At 51.8% G+C, this 21,224-nt stretch overlaps 1 protein-coding gene across 1 annotated transcript in view; it reads left to right on the top strand.

Annotated features, from left to right (window-relative positions):
* The window catches only part of IGDCC4 (immunoglobulin superfamily DCC subclass member 4), a 34,992-nt gene extending 16,378 nt beyond the window's left edge, over positions 1-18,614 (top strand). The window contains exons 4-20 of the mRNA XM_090270787.1: positions 52-188; positions 1,487-1,627; positions 4,614-4,769; positions 5,444-5,857; positions 6,362-6,526; positions 7,045-7,182; positions 8,048-8,218; positions 9,207-9,443; positions 9,602-9,703; positions 11,989-12,172; positions 12,816-12,943; positions 14,479-14,649; positions 14,897-15,034; positions 15,784-15,889; positions 16,352-16,580; positions 17,338-17,499; positions 18,047-18,614. Of these exons, the coding sequence (XP_090126913.1) occupies positions 52-188; positions 1,487-1,627; positions 4,614-4,769; positions 5,444-5,857; positions 6,362-6,526; positions 7,045-7,182; positions 8,048-8,218; positions 9,207-9,443; positions 9,602-9,703; positions 11,989-12,172; positions 12,816-12,943; positions 14,479-14,649; positions 14,897-15,034; positions 15,784-15,889; positions 16,352-16,580; positions 17,338-17,499; positions 18,047-18,451 (3,184 nt within the window). The 3' untranslated portion in view covers positions 18,452-18,614. The remainder of the gene's footprint in view (positions 1-51; positions 189-1,486; positions 1,628-4,613; positions 4,770-5,443; positions 5,858-6,361; positions 6,527-7,044; positions 7,183-8,047; positions 8,219-9,206; positions 9,444-9,601; positions 9,704-11,988; positions 12,173-12,815; positions 12,944-14,478; positions 14,650-14,896; positions 15,035-15,783; positions 15,890-16,351; positions 16,581-17,337; positions 17,500-18,046) is intronic.
* The last annotated feature ends 2,610 nt before the right edge of the window (positions 18,615-21,224 follow it).

Genomic DNA, 21,224 nt, shown 5'->3' with positions numbered 1-21,224 from the left:
TCCCTGCAGAGCTCCTGCCCACCTCACAGGTGCCCTCTCCCTCTTCCCAAGGCTCATCACTCTTCCCAACGGGGTTCTCCAGATCCTGGACGTTCAGGAGAGTGACGTAGGCTCCTACCGCTGCGTGGCCACCAACTCAGCCCGCCAGCGCTTTAGCCAGGAGGCCCTCCTCAGCGTGGCCCGCAGAGGTAAGGGGGCTGGCTCTTGGGGAAAGCCAGGGTGTTTCTGGAGTCAGCCTCCTCAGAGTTTGGAGGGGACTCATGAGGTCCAAGCTGTGCTTTCATATAAGTGGTGGGGAACCACTCCCATCAGACAGGTGAGGTGATGATGCCCAGAGAAGGCAGGGCCATCCAGCAAATCAGGGAAAGACCTGGGGCTGGGTTCCCAATGAGGGGCTCCCTTCCTGTGGAGACCTTGTGTTCCCTTGGGTTGGCTGGAGCATCCAGGTCTGGAGACAGGTGGGGAGGTAAGGCATCTGAAGCCCTGGCCCCTACCCCTCTGTGTGCCCTGGGGGCTCTGGGCACTGGGGGATTTGCCCCTCGCTGCTTGCTGTGCCCTGAAAATCTGACTCCCTGCAGTCTGGTGTTTCTCTGAAAAGCTCCTGTCCCAGGGTGATGCAGTATGAAGGTCACAGGCTTTGGGGTCAGAAAGACCTGATTTGAATCCTGGCTTCTTTACTCACCATCTGTGTGACCATGGGCTGGTTACCAAATGTCCAGCTCTGAGAGCTTGTGAGAATAGCTGGGATAAGAGCAGAAAGTACCTGGCACCTAGCAGTGCTTCACTGATCTTACTTCAGACCTCTCACTTGCCTCCCTTCGCTACACCCCCGCCTCCCCGCACCCCCGCCCCTCTGCACATCCTCTCCTACCCCTCTCCTCGCCTCCCCCACGCCCCCAAACTTCCAATTCCAGAGAAAGGGGCTGAGTCTGATTTGCTCTCCCTCCAGCGCTTGGGGTCTCTGCCTCCCCCTGCTGGACAAACGAGGTATTCACCATGCTGACCCAAGGTACCAAGTCTCACTGAGAACTTGGCAGGAATCAGTGCTCAGGCAGCAACAAGCCGGCAGAAACTCAGCCCCACCCCCTCCCTTTCGCACATGGGAACCCGAGACCCTTCGGAGAAGGGACTTGGCTAAGGTCACACAGCAGGATGATGATGATGCTAATAAGTGCTGGAACTAGAAACTATGACTTGACTCAAAGTCTACTCACGACCCTGACGGTCCTCTCCCTGGAGCGTGGGTTCGATTTGGCAGGGAAGAATGGGGACGGCGTGTTGGAGACCAGGTTATTCCTCTCCTGGCTCCAAGGGAAAGAGCTCTGAGTGCCAGTCCCAGCTCTGCGGAACTATGTGGCCGCTTTCCCCATCTGTTCGATGGAGTCCTGGCTGCTCCCTGCCCCAGCTGCCTCACCAGGGGCACCAGGGGAGGGACACGTGAAGATGCCTAATGGCAAGACTGCCTGCTGGTCTGCCCTCTCTCCAGGGTCCCTAGTGTCTGCCAGGGAGCAGGACGTGGTCATTGTGGCAGCTCCAGAGAACACCACAGTGGTATCTGGACAGAGTGTGGTGATGGAATGTGTGGCTTCTGCTGACCCCACTCCTTTCGTGTCATGGGTCCGACAGGGTAAGTAGAGGGAGGGCACTGGAAGGGCATGAGAAAAGAGGAGTGGGGCATCTCATGTATCCCCAAATCTCAAAGTTATAAGGGTGACCACTTCATAGTCACCAACCTTCAGTGTGGCAGGAACTCCTTTCCCAAGGCTGAGGATGGGTGGGGGGACCTGGACAAACTTAATCATCAGTCTGCATAGCATGTTTCCATTACATGGCACTTGGAATTTGCCACTCACAAAATTGTTATTGAGACCTTAGTCAATGTGGGCCCCAGGCTAGCTTCTCTACCTTACTTAGTTCATTCCTCACAACAGTGTTGCAAAGGAGGGTGTGAGAGCTGGAAAGGTGCCACACAGTCAGCAAGTCAGGTGGAACAGACCCCCACTGCTGCTCTGTTTAATTACAAAGCTGCCTCTTGGTCTACCCAGTGTGCCTCTGCCTTTGTGTGCCTGGCTTCATGCTGGGCACAGTGAATAAAATACCCAGATGAGAGACACAGGACCCTCAGAGTCTGGGTGAGGGAGATAAGACACACAGCCGTGAAGAAAGGCTTGCTGGTATCAGACAGCAAGTGATAAGTGCCAAGTGGGACTGCATTACAGGAGATGCTATCAGGGTAATGAGAGCGCTGCACTAACTGTCATCTTGCAGTCACACCCGCTCTCCCGCCTGAGCTTCAGCAAGCCCCTGGAGAAGGGGAGGGGCCAGGACTATTATTCCCAGTGAGCAGATGAGAAAGCTGAGGCTGAGAGGCAGGTGGAAAGCCAGGATCCAAACCGTAGAGCTAGTCCTCTTCCTGCTGTACCACTCCCTACAGTCCTGTGTGGAAAAAAAGCAAGGATTATCTTTGTTTCCATTTGTTGGTAAAAAGTGATTTGTCCCAAGCTGATGGCAGAAGTCTTAAACTTAACCCTCTTTACCCTTCTTCCTGGGCTCAGTCTGTTACCCTACACTGCCTCCTTCTTGTAATTTGTATCTCACATTCAGGAGTACATAATGACTACATAGAGTTTAAAGAAAAATAATAAACCAGCCCTGGCCAGGTGGCTAAGTTGGTTGAAGTGTCATCCTGTACACCAAAAGTTTGGAGGTTTGTTCCCAGGCGGGGCACATACCTAGTTTGTGGGTTTGATCCCTGGTTGGGGCGTGGGTGCGAGGCAACCGATCGATGTTTCTCTTTCATATCGATGTATCTCTCTCTGTGTCTCTCTTTCTCTCTGCATATCCTCAGGTGAGGATTAAAAAACAAAAAAAAAGCAAAAAAAAAAAAAAAAAGAAAAATAATAAACCAAACAACTATATAACTCCTCCCACTGATCTGATGAGACAGAACAGTTCTGGAATTTTTGCACCTCCTTTACCTGCATGGCCTCAATGGACTTGTGACACTTGCCTAGTTAGGGGGATCCCAGGGCCAGCAGGGACTTCATACTGTTATTGGGGTAAGCCTGTGATGTTGCCCAGAAGCCTAATATCAATGTTTCCTAAACATTGACCATGTACCAGAATGATCAGGGAGAAAACAGCAGACTCCATCCCTTCATGCCTGGAGAGTTGTAACCCAGGAATGAAGGGCTCTAGGTCCTTGCTGCAGACCAGTGGTCTTTGGACCTACCACCTGGGGACCTAGTTAAAAATGCAGAATCTGGGTCCTGCCCTAGGCCTCCATATCTTTGGGTCCTCTGGAATTCCATGATTTGTGTGCACAATAAGGATTTGAGAATTGCTGTTCTAGAGGATCCTGACGCCTGTAATTTTGGGAAAACTCACTTAGAGAAACTCTGGTAATACTACTCCTGGACAGAGGACAGGGAAGAGAAAGGCCCCAAAAGGACTTCATTCCTGACCTTGGGCACAGTTCCTTTTACAGGAACTTACTCTACTACGCCAGGGAAGGGACTTTTGCTTTGTTTTCTTCTAATTGCAAAAGTTATATGTGTTCATTGTAGAAAACTAGGGAAAAGCAGAAAATATCTCACGATTCAAAAGTGAAAATTCTTAGCATGTATATTTTTTTCTGTACACTTATACATTTTTCCCTGAAATTGAGAGCATGTTGAATTTACAATTCCAAGTCCTATTTTCATTCAACAGTATCTCATAAGCATTTCCTCATCTTTAAATTTTTTTCAAAAAATAATTATGACTATATGATGTACCATCATTTGAATATAGCTATAATATAATTTTCCAGTTCCTACTGTTGAATTTATAAGTCTTTTCAGTTGTCCACTATTACAGTTAGTAACCATAGTGATCACCCGTGTTCACACCTCCCCAGGACAGGCACCCATAAGTGAAATCCCTGGCTTCAAGGTTCAGGTGGCGTTCCTGTATAGCCCTATTAGCATTTACCCTTTCTTCTGCATCACAGCTTACTATTTTTAAACACTTTCCCATTATGATAGGTGAAAAATGAACTCTGTATTTTGATGTGCATTTCTTTGTGTGAAGTTAAACAACTTTTGTGTCTTTCTTGGCCATTTGCTTTTTTTTCCCTGAATTTTCTGTTAATTTCCATAAGGCAAGGACTTAAAATGGTTTCCATTTCACATCAAGATGAAAGTCTCAGGACATATTGAAATTTTTGGTTTTGGTCAGACCTTTCCAGCCATATTTCATCACAGGTATTGGGCCAGGGCCATAAAGGAGTGCATCCTTCTTGGGAAAATCAGTTTTAACAACAATGGAATTAGTAATAACTGACTGGTGTACAGAGCATCTATTATGTGCCTGCACTGTGCCAGGGGTTCTCACGAACCCTATTCTTTCCACCCCCATAGCAGTCCTTCCAGCTAGGGGCTATCTCCTCATTTTACAGAGGGAGACGCTAAGATTCAGAGAGGGTCCCTAGTCTAGCAAGTGGAAGAACTGAGATTCCATCCGGACACTGTTAGGGCCTCATAACCCCAGTGTAGAGAGGCCCCGATGTCCGGGGAATGGATGGAGGGCAGTCCTCACCTCCCTCCTCCAGCTCTCTCCCTTCTCCTCCGCAGACGGGAAGCCCATCTCCACGGATGTCATCGTCCTGGGCCGCACTAACCTACTGATCAACAGCGCGCAGCCCCGGCACTCCGGCGTCTACGTGTGCCGCGCTAACAAGCCCCGCACGCGCGACTTTGCCACCGCGGCTGCTGAGCTTCGCGTACTGGGTGAGGCAGGGTGAAGGCTAAGGGGGCAGGTGTGCAGGAGACCGGATTGGAGCGAGGGAAGAACCGGACAGGGGTGGGGGTCGGGGGCAATTGGGTGTGTTGGAGGGATTGAGAGACATCCTGGAAGATGAAAATGGGTAAGACTGGGGGTGGGGGTGTCCAGCTGGTGGGAGGAGTTCTTCGTGAAGCCGGGGGCTTGGAGGGGATGGACTAGGTCCTTGGAGGAGGGGAAGTGGTGGAAAAAGATTGGAGGATGGAGTTGGGAGAGGTGAGTCAGGGAAGGGAGGAGGGGTGGTCTGGGAGGAACTCAGGTAATGGGGGAGGTGTGGGACTGAGGTTACTGGCGGGGAGGGGGGTGAGGGATAGTGGAACTCTGAGTGGTACTAAGAAAACAGCGGAGGAGGTTGCTCCGGACAGAAATAACTAGAGAGGAGTCAACCTCGTAGGGGAGAAGGAAGTGATAAATGAGGAAGTGGGGTTAGACCCAGGAGAAGGGGAGGCTGAGGAGGCCTGGTCAGTGTGGGGCCGGGGTAAGTGGGGAGAAGTAGAAGTAGAGGAGTGACTCAGGGAGAGGTTAGAATGGGGGGATGTGGGAGCTGGTTGGGGTATTTGGGGGAGGGACACAGTCCCCAGTGGCCGGAGCGCCGGGTCAGAATCCTCCTTCTCGCCCCCAGCGGCCCCTGCCATTTCGCAGGCTCCCGAGGCGCTGTCTCGGACGCGGGCCAGCACCGCACGCTTCGTGTGCCGCGCGTCAGGGGAGCCGCGGCCCGCGATGCGCTGGCTGCACAATGGGGTGCCGCTGCGGCCCAACGGGCGAGTCAAGGTGCAGGGCGGTGGCAGCAGCCTGGTCATCACGCAGATCGGCCTGCAGGACGCCGGCTACTACCAGTGCGTGGCCGAGAACGGCGCGGGCACAGCATGTGCTGCCGCGCCGCTGGCGGTAGTTGTGCGGGAAGGGCTGCCCAGCGCCCCCACGCGGGTCACGGCCACACCACTGAGCAGCTCCACTGTGCTGGTGGCCTGGGAGCGGCCGGAGCTGCACAGCGACCAGATCATTGGCTTCTCCCTCCACTACCAGAAGGCTCGGGGTATGCTGCTGGGGCGAGGGGGGAAGGAAAGGTCCCATCAAAAGCCCGAGCAGGACGCCGCGAGGGCGGGGACAAGCTGGAAGACGAAGGACTGCCTGTTGCTATACCTTTGGGGTTAGGATAGGGTGAGGTGGGAACCCACAGGAGACACCACGTAGATATGGGTTAAGCCTGGTGCTCAAGGGGTCAGCGTGACACATTACTCCTCAGTCATAGTTTACGAGAGGGGAGGGAAAGGATACTTCTCCTCCCAGAGAAAATGCCTTGGCATTCCTAGAGCCAGCTATTAAATGCAGTGGGAGTCACTTCAATGAGATGCCAGAAAGAACTTCCTAACCAGTGGAAACTAGAAGCCAGAGGAGTGTATCTCCAATGCAGATTATCTGGGTTGATTTAGCTATACGTGAACAGACTATTCCTGAGACTGGGACTATGTTTGTTGGCTGGTGGGCCCCTGGTGGTGTTCTTGTGACAGTTCCTGTGTCCCCTGTGTCATCACCGCAGGCATGGACAATGTGGAGTACCAGTTCGCAGTGAACAATGATACAACAGAGCTACAGGTGCGGGACCTGGAACCCAACACGGATTATGAGTTCTACGTAGTGGCCTACTCTCAGCTGGGGGCCAGCCGCACCTCCACCCCAGCACTGGTCCACACGCTGGATGATGGTAGGGCCTCTGTACCCGCAGTGGGCATCTTGGGGTCCAGAGAATCCCCTAGGAATGATAGCTAGGCTTCTCTTTACTAGTGCACGCCACGCAGGCACCTTTACCTGCTTTGTGTCATCTTGTGTATCCTAAAAGGGGAGGGCAAGGGTTCTTCTCCCCGGTGCACAGTTGGGGAAACTGAGGCCCAGAAAATGAGAGTGACTTGCCCAGGGTCAGTAGGACAACTGGGACTTGAGATCTCAGCTTGTGATGTTTATACTGTGTGGCCCTTTTTCCTGACCCCCACATACTATCCAGTCAGGATGTAACCCTCTAGGTGTGGAAGATTGTGCCCCAAACCTTTTTCAGGGTGGGAAGGACATCGCCTCCTCTCCAGCTTGGGGCTCCCTTTCCTCCCTCAGATCCTGGTCCTGGGCCTACTTCTGCCTTGCGGTGTGACCTGGGCAAGTCTGACCGCTCCTGGGCCTCACCTTCCACGTCGGTGGAGCAGAGCTCATGCTGATGTTCTTCTGTCTCAGTCCCCAGTGCAGCGCCCCAGCTCGCCCTGTCCAGCCCCAACCCCTCGGACATCAGGGTGGCGTGGCTGCCCCTGCCTCCCAGCCTGAGCAATGGGCAGGTGATGAAGTACAAGATAGAGTACAGTTTGGGGAAGGAAGGTGAGTGGAAGCAGGGCACAGGCTTCACCTGGCTGGGAATTGTGTCTGTGAAGAGTTAGTCAGAGCTTCTGAGGAGCTGTGGGGCGGTGGGTAGGGGGAGTCCAAGGAAATTAGGTAGTGCAGGGAAGGTAGGGAGTGCCTGGAAAAGAGCAGTGTGGGCTCAAGGTGTAGGGAGGCCTGGGCTCTGGCCCCACCTCCTCTAAATTTCTACATCTGCAATGTGTCATCCTGATGACTTCCTGACTCAGTTTCCTTATCTGTGAAGTGAAGCAGGTGGCCTAGGTGATCCCTAGGGTCCCTTCCAGCCCACAGAGCAGACAATGAATAGGGAGGTGGGGAGATGCTCCTGGGTCGGGAAAATGGAGCATCGGGGAGGGTATGTTAGGGCAGATGTCGGTAATCTAGGGCAGGAGTTTGAAAGGGACAAAGAGTTAGGAGAAGGCAAGTGGCTGGAGGGCCAGGGTGAGGGTGAAAGGGAGGGAAGGGTGAGGCAGGGGGCTTGGGGTGGCTGTCAGGGCTCTGGAAGGCAGGTGGTGCCTGATGGTCCTCACAGCCAACCCCTTTGCTTGCGCCCTGGTGTGTGTGTTGGAGGGGGTGTCAATGACTGCTTGTGGAGAGTGGGGAATCACATGCCATGGTTCACCCCACTGGGAGCCGAGGCTGATGGCTCAGTGAGTGATGGTGGGAGGCCCAGGGGTCAGCCCTGGAGCCATGGAGTTTATCTCAGCACCAAGGAGCCAGTGCTGAGAGGGCTTCGGGCTCTGATGGGCACTGAGGATCTGAGGTGAAGGCGTCTGTGCAGGGGATTTTAGGGGTCATTGTCTTCATGTGGCCTCCTAGCAGCCAGCCTTTTCTGTCTCAGCAGATCAGATTTTCTCCACCGAAGTGCCAGGGAATGAGACCCAGCTTACACTGAGCTCACTTCTGCCCAACAAGGTGTATCGAGTCCGGATTTCGGCTGGCACGGAGGCCGGCTATGGGGCACCCTCCCAGTGGATGCAGCACAGGACACCCAGTATGCACAACCAGAGCCACGGTATGGGCTCAGAGGGGACAGGACCAGGAGGCGTGCATGACTGTGTGTGTATGTATGACCTTGGAACCCAGACCCAGACACCCACTCCGTCAGATACCTGCCATGGCTCCCCGTTTGCCAGTCAGGGAGGGTGGGTGTAGAGGTGAAGGGCTGGCCTTTGCAGTCACATCTGGGCTCAAGTGCCCCTTCTGCTGTGTGACCTCCTACAAACCATTCACAGCTCTAAGGCTTCATTTACTTGCAAGCGAGGCATAAAGATTGATAATGAATGTATTGTAAACAAAGTGTTTAGTACACAATAGCTGTTAAATAGCAGCTGTTCCATGATTATGATTGTTGTTGGTTTTGTTGAAAGGCCCAATAGTAGAGTGATTAAATGCAGACAAAACTGGGTGCACATACTATCTGTGTGACCTTGGCAAGTTACTTAACTTCTCTGAGTCTCAATTTCTTGCTTGTAAAATGATGTTTTCATTGTTTTATAGGGTTCTGAGAATGAAGTTAAAATATATGTATAAAGTGCTTAGAACAGTGTCTAACATAGAGTAAGCTCCCCACATTTAGGCTCCAAGTAGGGTCGCCATTCCAGTGGCTCCACCCCTCCTTCCTGACCTCAGCATCCCTTGTGACCCCCTTGCCTTGCCAGTATCCAGGCATTCATTCCTTCAGAAACTTATAGAACCCACACTGTGCCAGGGACTGTCAGCCCTGCCACAGAGGCGCTCTTTGCTAACCTCTGTTCAAAGGCCCCAGAGACAGCCCTCCATTGTCAGCACTCTAGGCTTGTGGAATAGTGAGTTCACCTCCAGACCAGCCCTGGCCTGGCATTCAGAGAGGTGGCTGAGTGGTGATCACTGGGAGAAGGCTGTCACTCAGAGCCATTTTCCTGCTGTTTGCTTCCTCCTGCCTATTCCCCTTCTCCCATCCCTGGCCTGCTTCTCCTCATTCCCCATCCACTTCCTCCTCCTCCTTCTCACCTGCTCCCCAGTCCCTTTTGCCCCAGCAGAGTTGAAGGTACGGGCAAGGATGGAGTCCCTGGTTGTGTCCTGGCAGCCGCCCCCTCACCCTGCCCAGATCTCTGGCTACAAACTGTACTGGCGGGAGGTGGTGGCCGAGGAAGAGGCTGATGGTGAGAGCCCCCCAGGGGGCCGTGGAGACCAGGCGTGGGATGTGGGGCCTGTCCGGCTCAAGAAGAAAGTGAAGCAGTATGAGCTGACCCAGCTAGGTGAGGAGGGCTGGGGCGGAGGGAGCAGACAGACGTAGCTGCACTGGGGGACTGGATAAGCTGGGTGCAGGAATTGGAGATGGAATTCTTTCTGGGGAGGAGACAGTGACCCCACAGGTTCCTCTAGCTAGTGAGTGACTCCCCGTGACCCTCCCCAGTCCCCGGCCGGCTGTATGAGGTGAAACTTGTGGCATTCAACAAACATGAAGACGGCTACGCAGCAGTGTGGAAGGGCAAGACGGAGAAGGCTCCCACGCCAGGTGAGGGGGCTCAGGCGAGCGGTCTGTGCATGGCTCCCTTTCTCTTTCTTCTGGGCCTTGGTGGTCAGGCTTCTGGTAGCATCAGCCACCCCCAAACCCCTTCTTCTAGGCTCCAGGGTCCTCTTCTAGATCCAGACAGCCTGTCTAGAAAGAAGCTCCAGTGTGTGCACTGTCTTCTAGGTCTGCTACCCTCTTTTCATTATGTATGAGCAGTGCTAATTTGGAAGGTTTGCACAGAGAAACCCCATGGTTGGTCAGTGACTCCTGACCCCAAGTTTGACCTTTGGATAATTTTTAAAACACGAACACTGTCAGGTTATCCCTCCATGCTAGGCAGGGAGACTATCCCTCTGTAGCCCACCAGGAAACTGAGGCTCAGAGAGGTCAAGAGACTTGTCCAAGGTGACACAGAGGCTGGAAGATAACCAAGACCCCTGGCTCCCACACAGAAGTCTTTTCACTGCCATGTGCTGCCTGTGGCCCTGTACTGGACACCACTGTTACCCATTATGACATTCCCTCACCCCTGACTTCCCAGGCTGATTTTTAACCATGTTAGTAGAAGGAACACTAAACCAAGGCCAAGAAACCTGGGTTCTAATTACAGTTTGTTCACTCAGCAAATCTTTTCCTGAGTGTCTACTATGTGCTAGCTGTTCTGGGAATTTAGTGGTAAACAACACAAGTAAGGTACCTGCTCTCACAAACCCCATTTTATTTTATGTTTATGTAATGAACACATCATTCATATACTCACAATAGAGTGCTTGCTATGTATGTCCTAGTTCAGGTTGCTATAACAAAAAAAAAAAAAAAAAAAAAATACCATAGACCTAAACAACTAGCATTTATTTCTCACATTTCTGGAGACTGGGAAGTCTAAGACAAAGGCACTGATGTAGTCAGTTTCTGGTGAGAGCCTACTTCCTGGCTCATTGACTTTACGCCACCTTCTCATGGTGGCTGGAGAGCTCCCTGGCTGTCTTTTGTAAGGGCACTGTTAGAGACTGAAAGTTTGTGCCACCCCACCCCCACCCCTACCCCCAATTCATGTGTCGAAACCCTACCCTCTGCAGTGATATGTTAGGAGATAATTAGGAATTAGATGCGGTCATGAGTGTGGCGCCCTCATGAATGGGATTAGTGCCCTTCTAAGAGTCCCCAGAGAGCTTACTTCCTCTCACTACTCTTCACCACGTGACCAGACCATTCTCAGCAGCCTGAGACTGGAAGAGGGTTCTCAGCAGGGCTTTACCACACTGGCGCCCTGATCTGAGACTCCTCCTGCAGAACTGTGAAAAGTAAACCACCCAGGCTATGGTAGTTTGTTATGGCAGCCCAAGTGGACAGAGATAGGCACTAAGGCTGTTAATCTGCACTCCACCATTTGTTCAAATTTGCACATATGAATTTTGGGGGGACACAAACATTCAGTTCATAACAATATGCCAGATACCACGAAAAGGGAAGAAGTGCTGATACATCATACAACATGGAGGAACCCTAATAACATTATGATAAGTGAAAGAAGCCAGACACAAAAAAGCTCCACATATGGTATGATTCCATTGATATGAAATATCCACAATAGATAAATCCATACAGACATAAAGGAGATTTGTGGTTGCCAGGGGCTGGAGAAAAGATGAAATGGTGATTCATGGGTAAAAGGAACAGGATTTCTTTTCAGGGTGATAAAAATTTTATGGAATTAGGTAGTGTAGATGGCTGTACCACCTTATGAGTATACTAAAAACCACTGTACCTTTAAAACCTGAATTGTATGGTGTGTGAATTATATCTCAAAAACAGAACAAAAAACAATATGCCACATACTTTTCTAAATACTTTTCAAATATTAACTAACAATCCTCATAATGATGCTATGAGGTAGGTACTGTTATAAGCCCCACTGACTGAATAGGGAGTGGAGACATAGAGAGGTTCACTACATTCTCCAAGGTCACAGAGCTAGTAAGTGGCAGAGCTGGAATCTGAACCAGGGCAGCCTGGCTCTGGAATCTGTACTCCTAATTGCCATGATTTGCTTCCTCCCTCTTTTATAGTCTGCTATATATAGACCTTGGCAAAAAAAAAAAAAAAATCACATTTTTCAGAGCCTCAGTTTCCTCATCTGTGAAGTGGGAATGATGCTACCCAGCTCACAGGCTCAAAGGAGAAAGGGTAGAAGAAAAGGACTGTAAACTGGGGACTGTACAGCACCATACATTTTTAGGATTAGCATCCTTCCTCCCTTCCCCCCACTCTTAATTTTCACCTTCCAGACCTGCCCATCCAGAGGGGGCCACCCTTACCCCCTGCTCATGTTCATGCGGAATCAAACAGCTCCACATCCATCTGGCTTCGGTGGAAAAAGCCAGACTTCACCACAGTCAAGATTGTCAACTACACTGTACGCTTCAGCCCCTGGGGGCTCAGGAATGCCTCCCTGGTCACCTATTACACCAGGTGGGAAAGAGGGGCTAATGCCGTAAAGGAGGGAGGAAAGCAGCAGGTGGTGATGAGGAGAGGGACCTTGTGGGAGTCAGAAACCTTCAGGGCTCACATGTTCTACTGGGGAAATGCTGACAGTCTGATGAGCTGGTGGTGGAAAAGGATAGTCCCTGTGATCCCATCCCCTTACAGCAGAGCCTTGTATGGAACCTTTGGGGACATGATGCAGATAGACCTATTTCTTTACCTTAAGAGGGTTTCCAGTCAGATGAGGAGGCAGAGCCCCTGTCCTCAGGAGCTGCTGGTTCAATGAAGGAAACATTGTATACAAAGCAATAGATGCATACAGTTTCCGCTAAATTAAAATTAAATCAAGGATAAGATGCACCAGAGATGCTTCTTTGGGTGAAGGACGACTTGGATTAACCCAGGAAGGCTTCCTGGAGGAGGGGGCCTGGCTTGGAGATTGGATATGGAGCATGATACCCTGGGAGCAGCATACATCCAGACCTCTCTGAAGGTTCTCTGACTAGTGTTAGTGGTCCCCTTCTCAGGGTAGGGCCTGAGGTAGGGCTGGGGATAGGGGAGTAGATTTGGAGGAGCTACCCTGCTAAGAGGGTGTACCTGCGAGCACTAGCCACATTTCTTGCCTTTGCAGCTCTGGAGAAGACATCCTCATTGGCGGGCTGAAGCCATTCACCAAATATGAGTTTGCGGTACAGTCCCATGGCGTGGACATGGATGGGCCTTTCGGCTCAGTGGTGGAGCGCTCCACCCTGCCTGACCGTGAGTGGCCCCTCAGCGCTCTTGTCACCAATCCATCTTTTACCCAACTCCTTCTTGCCCAGAAACCCACTTTTCTGAAATATCCCTCAGAACCCCATAAGAGTATATTTGCTTGCATTTACATAGGCCAGCCCTGTGCTATTCTTAACCATTTGTCCATAAAAATAGTAACAGAGGATTTAGAGGAGTGATTTCCTTTAAAACGCTGTGCCAAGACCCACTAAGCTGGTGAAGAGGGGCCAGAGGGAGGGGGAGGCAGGTGTCCTGGATTCTGCATATGGGTTCCCATCCTGCCTCTGATGCACAGGTAGACTTGGGCAAGTTCCTTCCCCACCCAGGGCCTCTGTGTCCTCATCTGTAAAGGAGAGGGTGGGACCATTCATTCTGCAAGTCTGTGACTCTGGAACCCTCTGGAAATGGTATTTCAAGACAAAAGGACTTGTTCTCATAGCGGAGGTTCTTTGGTTCTGCCGGCCCTAAGACTGTTCACCTTCCCACTGACAGAAGACCTTCGTCCCAGGACCTGAAATAGGAAGACATGTATGGGGTGGGGTGTGGAGGTCCTCTGCTCTCATGAATTTGCTTTTTAAAAAACTGCTTTCAAATTGTTTCACACCCTGCTATAACCTCCATTATTATGGTCTTAAATTGCTACAGAATTCAGGGCGACATAGGGTTTTCTTGAAGTTGACTATGACATTGGGTCCCCAGCACAAGTGACTGGGCTATAGAGGGGGTGGTTCCTCCTCCTTCAGATGGGGAAACTGGAGCCTGAGAAGTGGGGAGTCACCTAGGGTTAGAGAGGTGGCTCTGTTACACCTTATTGGCCCAGGTCCCTGTCCCACCCTCTGTCAGGCCTTGAAGACCTGAACTCTCAAATCTCTGTCCTTCCTAACTCACCAGTCACCCTGTGTCCCTCCTCCTCACCCCTCCCCATTCACCTTCACCTCCCAGGATCAGCTTCTTCTCTAAAAACAAAACACGAAGGCGCCAAGGTGGTATTTCTCACGCTGGGGTGCCCGTGACCCTGTCGTAGGGTCTGGGGGCATAGACCACAGGCTACACAGAGCATCATCCAATTTTACTTGAAGACTTGGGTGGCAAGGGGAGTTAGGGACTTTAAATGATAAATAATTTTAAACACTATTTTTATATTAAACTTTACCATGGAACAGATGGCAAACTGTGGTTTACAGTTAATAAAAGAAGCCTTCCAAAAACTTTTGAGCTCTGTCCCAAGATCCCTAGAATATCAGAGTCTCCTCAACCCTTGGACATATCTGTGTGTGGGAATTTAGGGAGCTCTACTCCAAAGAGTGGGAGGAATTTCAGGGAGGGCAGGCATGATGGTGAAGTCCCCTTCCCCAGCCGATTTCCAGAAATTCCCCAGCTAGAGACCAGCCCTCATTCTGCTTTGTGGTTTGTTCCAGTGAAGGAGGAAGAGAGGCCATGTCCTCATGCCCTGTCTCACAACTGCCCCCAAGCTGGGGCTCCTAATGATCCAGCCTCTCCCCTTCTCCTCCCGTGCACCCCAGGACCCTCCACACCCCCATCTGACCTGCGCCTGAGATCCCTGACACCGTCCACTGTCCTGCTGCACTGGTGCCCCCCCACGGAGCCCAACGGGGAGATCGTGGAGTACCTGATCCTATACAGCAACAACCACACTCAGCCTGAGCACCAGTGGACCCTGCTCACCACGGAGGGTGAGGGCTCCTGCCCCGAGGCTCTTGGAGCAAGAGCTTCCTCACCCTCTTCCCCTTCTCCAACCTCCCCAGTGGCTGGATTGGCAGTGAGAGCACCGCTGAGGTTCTAGGGTTTCAGGGAGGAACGGGCAGAAGAAACTGCCTGAGTGGGAGGAGCGGACTTTCTCAGTCCTGCTTCCCCAGCCTGTCCCTCCTCCCACCCCCACCCAACCCACTAGCCTGCTCTCCCTGCTTCCCCGCCGAACAGGAAACATCTTCAGTGCCGAGGTACGGGGCCTTGAGAGCGACACCAGGTACTTCTTCAAGATGGGGGCGCGCACAGAGGTGGGGCCCGGGCCCTTCTCTGGCCTGCAGGACGTGATCACTCTCCAGGAGGAGCTCTCAGGTACGAGGTCCGGAAGGGAGCAGTGGGGTCCGTCCTGAGGCAGCCTGAGGCCCCCAGAGGCCCCTGGAATTGACTTCTAACCCTAACTTCATCTCTTCCAAGGCCCTGCCACCAGGGCCTTGCTTGGGCGGCTGCCCTCCTCGTCTGGTACAGGGAGGGCAGACGCGAAGGGAAAGTAGGCGTGGCTTGGTTCAGTGGTGATTCGGTTGAGAAGTCAGATTCTTGGGAGACTGGCTTGGTTTCCTGGGGAGATCACTTTGATTGGGAATGGCTTGGAGAGGTGAGGAGCTTTGTGGGGTGCTGGTGGGCAGCAGGACTGACTGTGTAATTTGCAGGGCCTGGTGTGCAATGAGAATGAGGGGTTCCTTATTTAAAAATTAGGAAGAATTTCAAGACGGTGACAGCATAGCATTAAAGCAAGCACAGAGCGCTTCTCCGTGTGGGCTCCTGCCACTGCGCTCACTGCACACCCATGAAGCCAGCCCTATTCAGTAGGCAGGCAGGTTGATGGGGAGAGGCCGGAACTTTCAGATACCCAGTGGGGAGGACAGATGGAGAGAGAGGTAGCTGTGGGCTCTGTGATGCTGTGGGGCCCTCCTGTCCTTGCAGCAGAAGGTTTGGAGTGTCCAAAGAGTGAGGCTTGAGCCAGCTGCCCTCCCCCCGAGGAAGCCACAAGAAGTCCTGATCTATGAACCCTGGGCCTTCTCCTGTCCTTGACTGGTCTTGTGCCCTCTCTCTCCCCAACCCAGACTCCTTGGATGTGCACTCAGTCACGGGCATCATCGTGGGTGTCTGCCTGGGCCTCCTCTGCCTCCTGGCCTGCATGTGTGCTGGCCTCCGCCATGGACCCCACAGGTGGGCGATGGAGCAGTCTGACTGCAGAGAGCCTCCAGAAGGAATAGCAGTGAGAGTGCCACTGAGGTTCTAGGGGTCTCAGGGAGGAACAGGCAGAAGCGACTGCCTGGGTTGAGGTCAGAGAGCAGGAAGAGTGGCCATGGCTGGCCTTAGGCACCCCCACCAGCCCCATTAAAGTTAGGACTCTGGGATGAAGGGTTTGTGGGGGATGTCCTCATGAGAGTGGGGCATGGCTTTAGGGGAACCCCCAGCATATCCCCTCAACAAGGCAGCTTCCTCTGTAGCTGCTAGCATCTTGGAAAGAGGCACCCCCAACTTCCAGATGTTTGGACCCAAGGGAGAAAGGGTCCCATTTGCAGTGTCTCAGCTTTTTTGAAGAACCTGCCCAGGGACATAGGCTAGACTAGACCCCAGTCCCGCCCCCACCCTCACTCTGATCACTGTGCCCACCTTTCCTTCCAGGGAGGCCCTCCCGGGCCTGTCCTCCACAGCCACTGCTGGGAACCCTGCGCTATACTCCCGAGCCCGCCTTGGACCCCCCAGTCTCCCAGCTACCCATGAACTGGAGTCCCTTGTGCACCCCCATCCCCAGGACTGGTCCTCACCACCCTCAGACATCGAGGGCAGGGCTGAAGTGCATAGCCTTATGGGTGGTGGAGTTTCGGACTGCTGGGGTCACTCCAAGAGAAAGGTGAGCCCGAATTGGCGGTAGGTTCGAGACCCACACTGCGGCGCACTCCCAAATAGGTCACCAGGGGGCGCGAGAGCATAACGGTGACCCTGTGAGAGCACCTCCCCTCACCACCCGCGCCCGCCCCACTTTCCTCTGGGCCAGCTGCAGGGGAAAAGGCACTGTCTCTCCCTCCATGAAACGAGGCAGGGCAGGGAAGCAGAATAGGTCAGCCTGACTGTCGTGGAAGGAGGGGAAGACCCCCGATGGGCTGTTTTCTGGTGATTCTGGGTAGCCAGGACACCCAGATCCCTCCTCATCCTGGGAACTGGGGAGACCTCTAAGATTTAGCCCTCCCCGATATGGGGAAAAGGAAAAGAAAGTGATCATTTTGGCTGTAGCAGAGTGGAACTGTGACCTGGATAAGGTGGGCCATGTAGGACAGGTTCCCTCCCTGCTGGCAGGGGTGGCTCATTCCACCCTTTCCTGACCAGCCTGCATGGAGCCCTGAGTCCTTCCTCACCTTTTCCCTGCCTCTCTGCTGAAGGAGACCCTGCCTGGCTGGGAAAGCTCTGGGCTTTGCCAAAGCAATGGTATTAGACTTTTCTGCAGGAGGACTTCTTCATCCTCAGTCCCCCCAGACTCTCAGCCTGTTCTGCCCTCCTCCTCACAGCCTTGGGGAGGGAGAAGACGGGGTGCCAGAGTCCTTGGAGGGGACTCCATCCATTTCCCTCTCCCAGCTAGCCTCTCAGTGCTCCTGCTTCTCTCCCCCACACAGATCTCGTGGGCTCCGCCAGGCGGTCCCAGCTGGGCAGGCTCCTGGACAGGCTGCGAGCTGCCCCAGGCAGGCCTGGCGCCTTCTCTGACCCGGGCTCTGCTTCCCCCTGCTGGGACTGGGCAAACACTGTTGCTGCAGGCTCTGGTGTATGACGCCATAAAGGTCAGTGTCCTGGGAGGAAGGGATAGGAAAGGAGAGAAGGGTCCCCATGCTTGTGAAGAGCAGGTAGTCAGTTCTCTGGAGACCCCTGATGGTAACTCCCTTGGGGATAGAAGTCTAGCCAGGAGACCATTGGAGCCTCTGAAAGTGAATGGGTGGGGGGCTGCCTACTTTGCAGGAATCTGTTTCACCTGGGTTGGGGCCAGACCCTGCTCTGCATAGACCTAAGTGAGCCCCAGCAGAGTTACTATGGGCCTGCGTGTCTTCAGCCTCCCCTTCTATTCACTGAGGCCCTGACTGAATCCCCCACTTCTGGGACTCCTGGCCAAGGGCAAATGGTAGTATTCCCTTTTCCCTGCCTTCCCATGGGTCTGATCACCGTCTCTTGCAGGACAGTCAGCATGTTCCTTTATCAACTTCCATGTAAACCCTGGGACGCTGCCTGTGGGGGGGTGGGTGTCAGTCTCTCTCCACCCCAAATGTGTTAGTCATTCTTCTCATGATCATTCGCAGTGATGGTCACCTGTCTTTGTGTCTCTGCTCTGACCAGGGCAACGGGAGGAAGAAACCACCTCCGGTCTGCAGGAACCAGGTGGAGGCTGAAGTTATTGTTCACTCTGACTTTGGTGCCTCCAAAGGGAACCCTGACCTCCACTTCCAAGACTTGGAACCTGAGGACTTCCTGCCTTCAGAGGCTCCTGACCTCACTTCGGGTGTTATGGATCTAGGACAAGGGGTAGAATGGCTGAACGGGGAGCTGGGAGGGTGCGAGCAGACAGCCACTGGACCAGACAGACTCACCTGCTTGCCAGAGGCACCTTCTTGCTCCTACCCGGACCTCCAGCCCAGTGAGGCTCTGGAGGAGGCCTCTGGGAACAGCTGCCAGTCAAAGGCCCCCTGCCCTCTAGGAGCCAGCCCAGGCTTGCCCAGAGCCCCAGTCTCCTCCTCCGCTTAGCACCCCTAAAGGGTGTAGTTTGGGACAGGCTGTTATGGCTCCTGGGATATGATACCTGTGTACCTGCAGATGCTGAACATCATCAAGCCATTTGGAGAGCCTCCTAGAGTGCTTTGGCTAGAGGGAGAGGAAGAAATAGATTATTCATTCCCCCCATACTCCGTGACACACGATACGTGAGAGACACATGAGGCATGGCTATATGTGATGTATACATAAGTGAAGCACATGTGTGTGTGCTGGTTAGTGAGCTGGGAAACCTTGATCCAGGCAGTGGTCACTACAGCCTAATTGATTTTTCCAGGTCAGGACAGCGCCCCAGAGTGGTCAGTCCCCAGCCCTGTGGGTTCCGCACCTGCGTCACCCAGCCTTTTATTACACACTCTGAGAGTGTCTCCAAGGCCCTGTCTGACAAAGACAGCCCGAGCCCATTTTCCTGTCTGGTTGGACTGAGTGCAAGTAGGCTCTGAATGCCTAACATTTTAGTTGCTGCCTATCTCCCACCCTCGTGGCCCAAATTGAGAGGGTGACTCCGGGCCCCCTCAGAGCAACTCTGCATTTAATTTTGTAATTTGGGAAGTGCCTGGTTTTGAACACCTGCTTTTACTTGCTCTCCCCTCCTTCCTTCTCCTTTACTACTCTAGCAGCCTCTCCGCCCACCAACTTGCTCTCCCAATTATAGTGCCCTTCACTTCCTCCCTGATGCTCCTTCCTTTCCTCTCTGCTGTTTCTGTGCCCCTTTCTGTCTGCCTCTCTTGTCTCTCATGCCTCTCCCAGACTGTGTCATGTGGTTCTCCTGACTTCCTTCCCTAACAACATGACTACCTCATGTCTGCTTCAAGGCCGTAGCATGACTCCTCCATCTACCCATTCACTTTCCCCATTACCCTCCTGACCCCTCTTCTCTCTGTGTCCCTGTATTCCTCCTCCCCAGGCAGACTGCCCATCCCCAGTGCAGGTTCGGAGAAGACCTTCCAGCTTCCCTTGTATCTTTCTTCCTGGGATTAAGATGGGAGGGTTCACCTTGGAGGTGATGAATCCAAGTCGCACAAGGGGACTTTTGAGATGGGGAAAGCGGAACATGACCCAGAGGTTCATGATAAAATCCCTCCCTGCCTTCTGTGCAGGAAGGCAGGTTTGCTGGTGGAGTGAGTTTGGGACCTTCCTTTCCAACTGAAGAGTGGGAATGAGGGGCTCTGCAGTCCAGCAACTTCCCACTCTGTGCACCTTGAACATGAGCTGATGGGGTAGGGGTGAGAGGAATCCATTCCTCTAGGATGCTGGAAGGGAGGTCTTTGCACAGGACAAGGGCAATTGGCTCATTTTTTTTTATTTTGTTTTTAATTCAGTTCTGAGTCATTTTCTGTTGACCTGCCATAGAAGGACAAGCTTGACTTCTATTTCCTGTGTAGAGAAAACAATGTAATTTATTTGATTTTGCACCTCAGCCTCTCATAGGAGCATAGAATGCAGGGTCTTTTCTCCCTAAATGCATCTTTTCAACTGATTGGTATATCAAGGGTTAACTCTGGCTTCTGGGCTAAATTAGAAATAACTATTCTATCTCCTCCACACACCCCCTTTTTTTAAATGGTGAAATGTCTCTCAGCAGAATTGAAGCTTCCTCAGACCCTTTCAGCATCTGTGTTTATTATACTCGGGTGTCACTCACATTTGACAATTCACCTACATTTTCTCCCCCTCCCCCTCCTCCAGCCAGCCTATGATAACACTAAAGATTATTAAGTTGGTTTTGTATCTTGTTAAGGGCAGACTTGTCACTTGTACTATTTCTGTAGCATTCAGCGTTGCTGTGGCTAACACCACTCTGTATGTTTCATCATTGCTCTGAAGGTCAAAAGCCTCGTTTTATTTTGCTGGTTTGATTTTTCTTTTCTTTTTTTTTTTTTTTCCTAAAGGGGAAAAAAAAAACCTGCCCTGAATTAAATGGCTGTTTTAACAGTAGGCTCTTAGCATTACACCACATAGTCATTTTTCATGTTCTTGTTTAACAGGCACTGAGGTTCTGGTTTAAATTAAATAGCTGCAAATGAGACAATTTATAACCCATTAGGTTGGGTGGAAAATTGTTTCTCAAAAGCAAATAAGTAATAAATCTGGTATCTGCCTATAACTCACAGTTGATAAGAAAGTAGCCATTACTCACTAGTATTATATATGATTTGGGCTCTGGGTAATTTGGAAGTGTTAGGTTTGTGTCTTTGTAGCAGTATTTTTATTAGAAAGGAGTCTATTGGCCTTTTACAGGGTATTAATCCCTTTCTCACCTACCATTGATGCCTTACATTTCTTGAGTCTCATTTTAAAACCTTCCTTTTTTTGATGCATGACAAGTGTAATCAGTATCTGCTCATTTATTTGTCTGTATTTAGTTTATGCTATATTATTTAATTTTCCAGCATTTTGCATTTTTTTAGTGTTATACCTAGGCATTGATCATGTATCTGTCCTTATAATGAATTAATAAACTATTTTCCAAAAATGTGGAATTCTCTTTTGGAACTAATATATAGAATTTCCTCAGCCTTTCTGAATAGAGAAGGTATTTCCTACCAGATGGGAAATGTTGGTTTTCGAGGGTAGAGAGCAGGTGGTTATAGGAAAGAACTGAACCATCTTCCTCCCTCAATAGGCACTTAGGAAAAAGACTTAAACTTAGGAAACATGTGTTTATTGATAGCACTCTTTTTTAAAAAGATCTTATTTATTTTTAGAGAGAGGGGAAGGGAGGAAGAAAGCGAGGGAGAGAAAC

This window comes from Furipterus horrens, unplaced genomic scaffold, assembly GCF_987537825.1.
Source record: "Furipterus horrens unplaced genomic scaffold, mFurHor1.1.pri manual_scaffold_3, whole genome shotgun sequence".
NCBI lineage: Eukaryota > Metazoa > Chordata > Mammalia > Chiroptera > Furipteridae > Furipterus > Furipterus horrens.
Note: the sequence above shows the minus strand (reverse complement) of the source record. Positions and strands in the feature narration are given on the sequence as shown.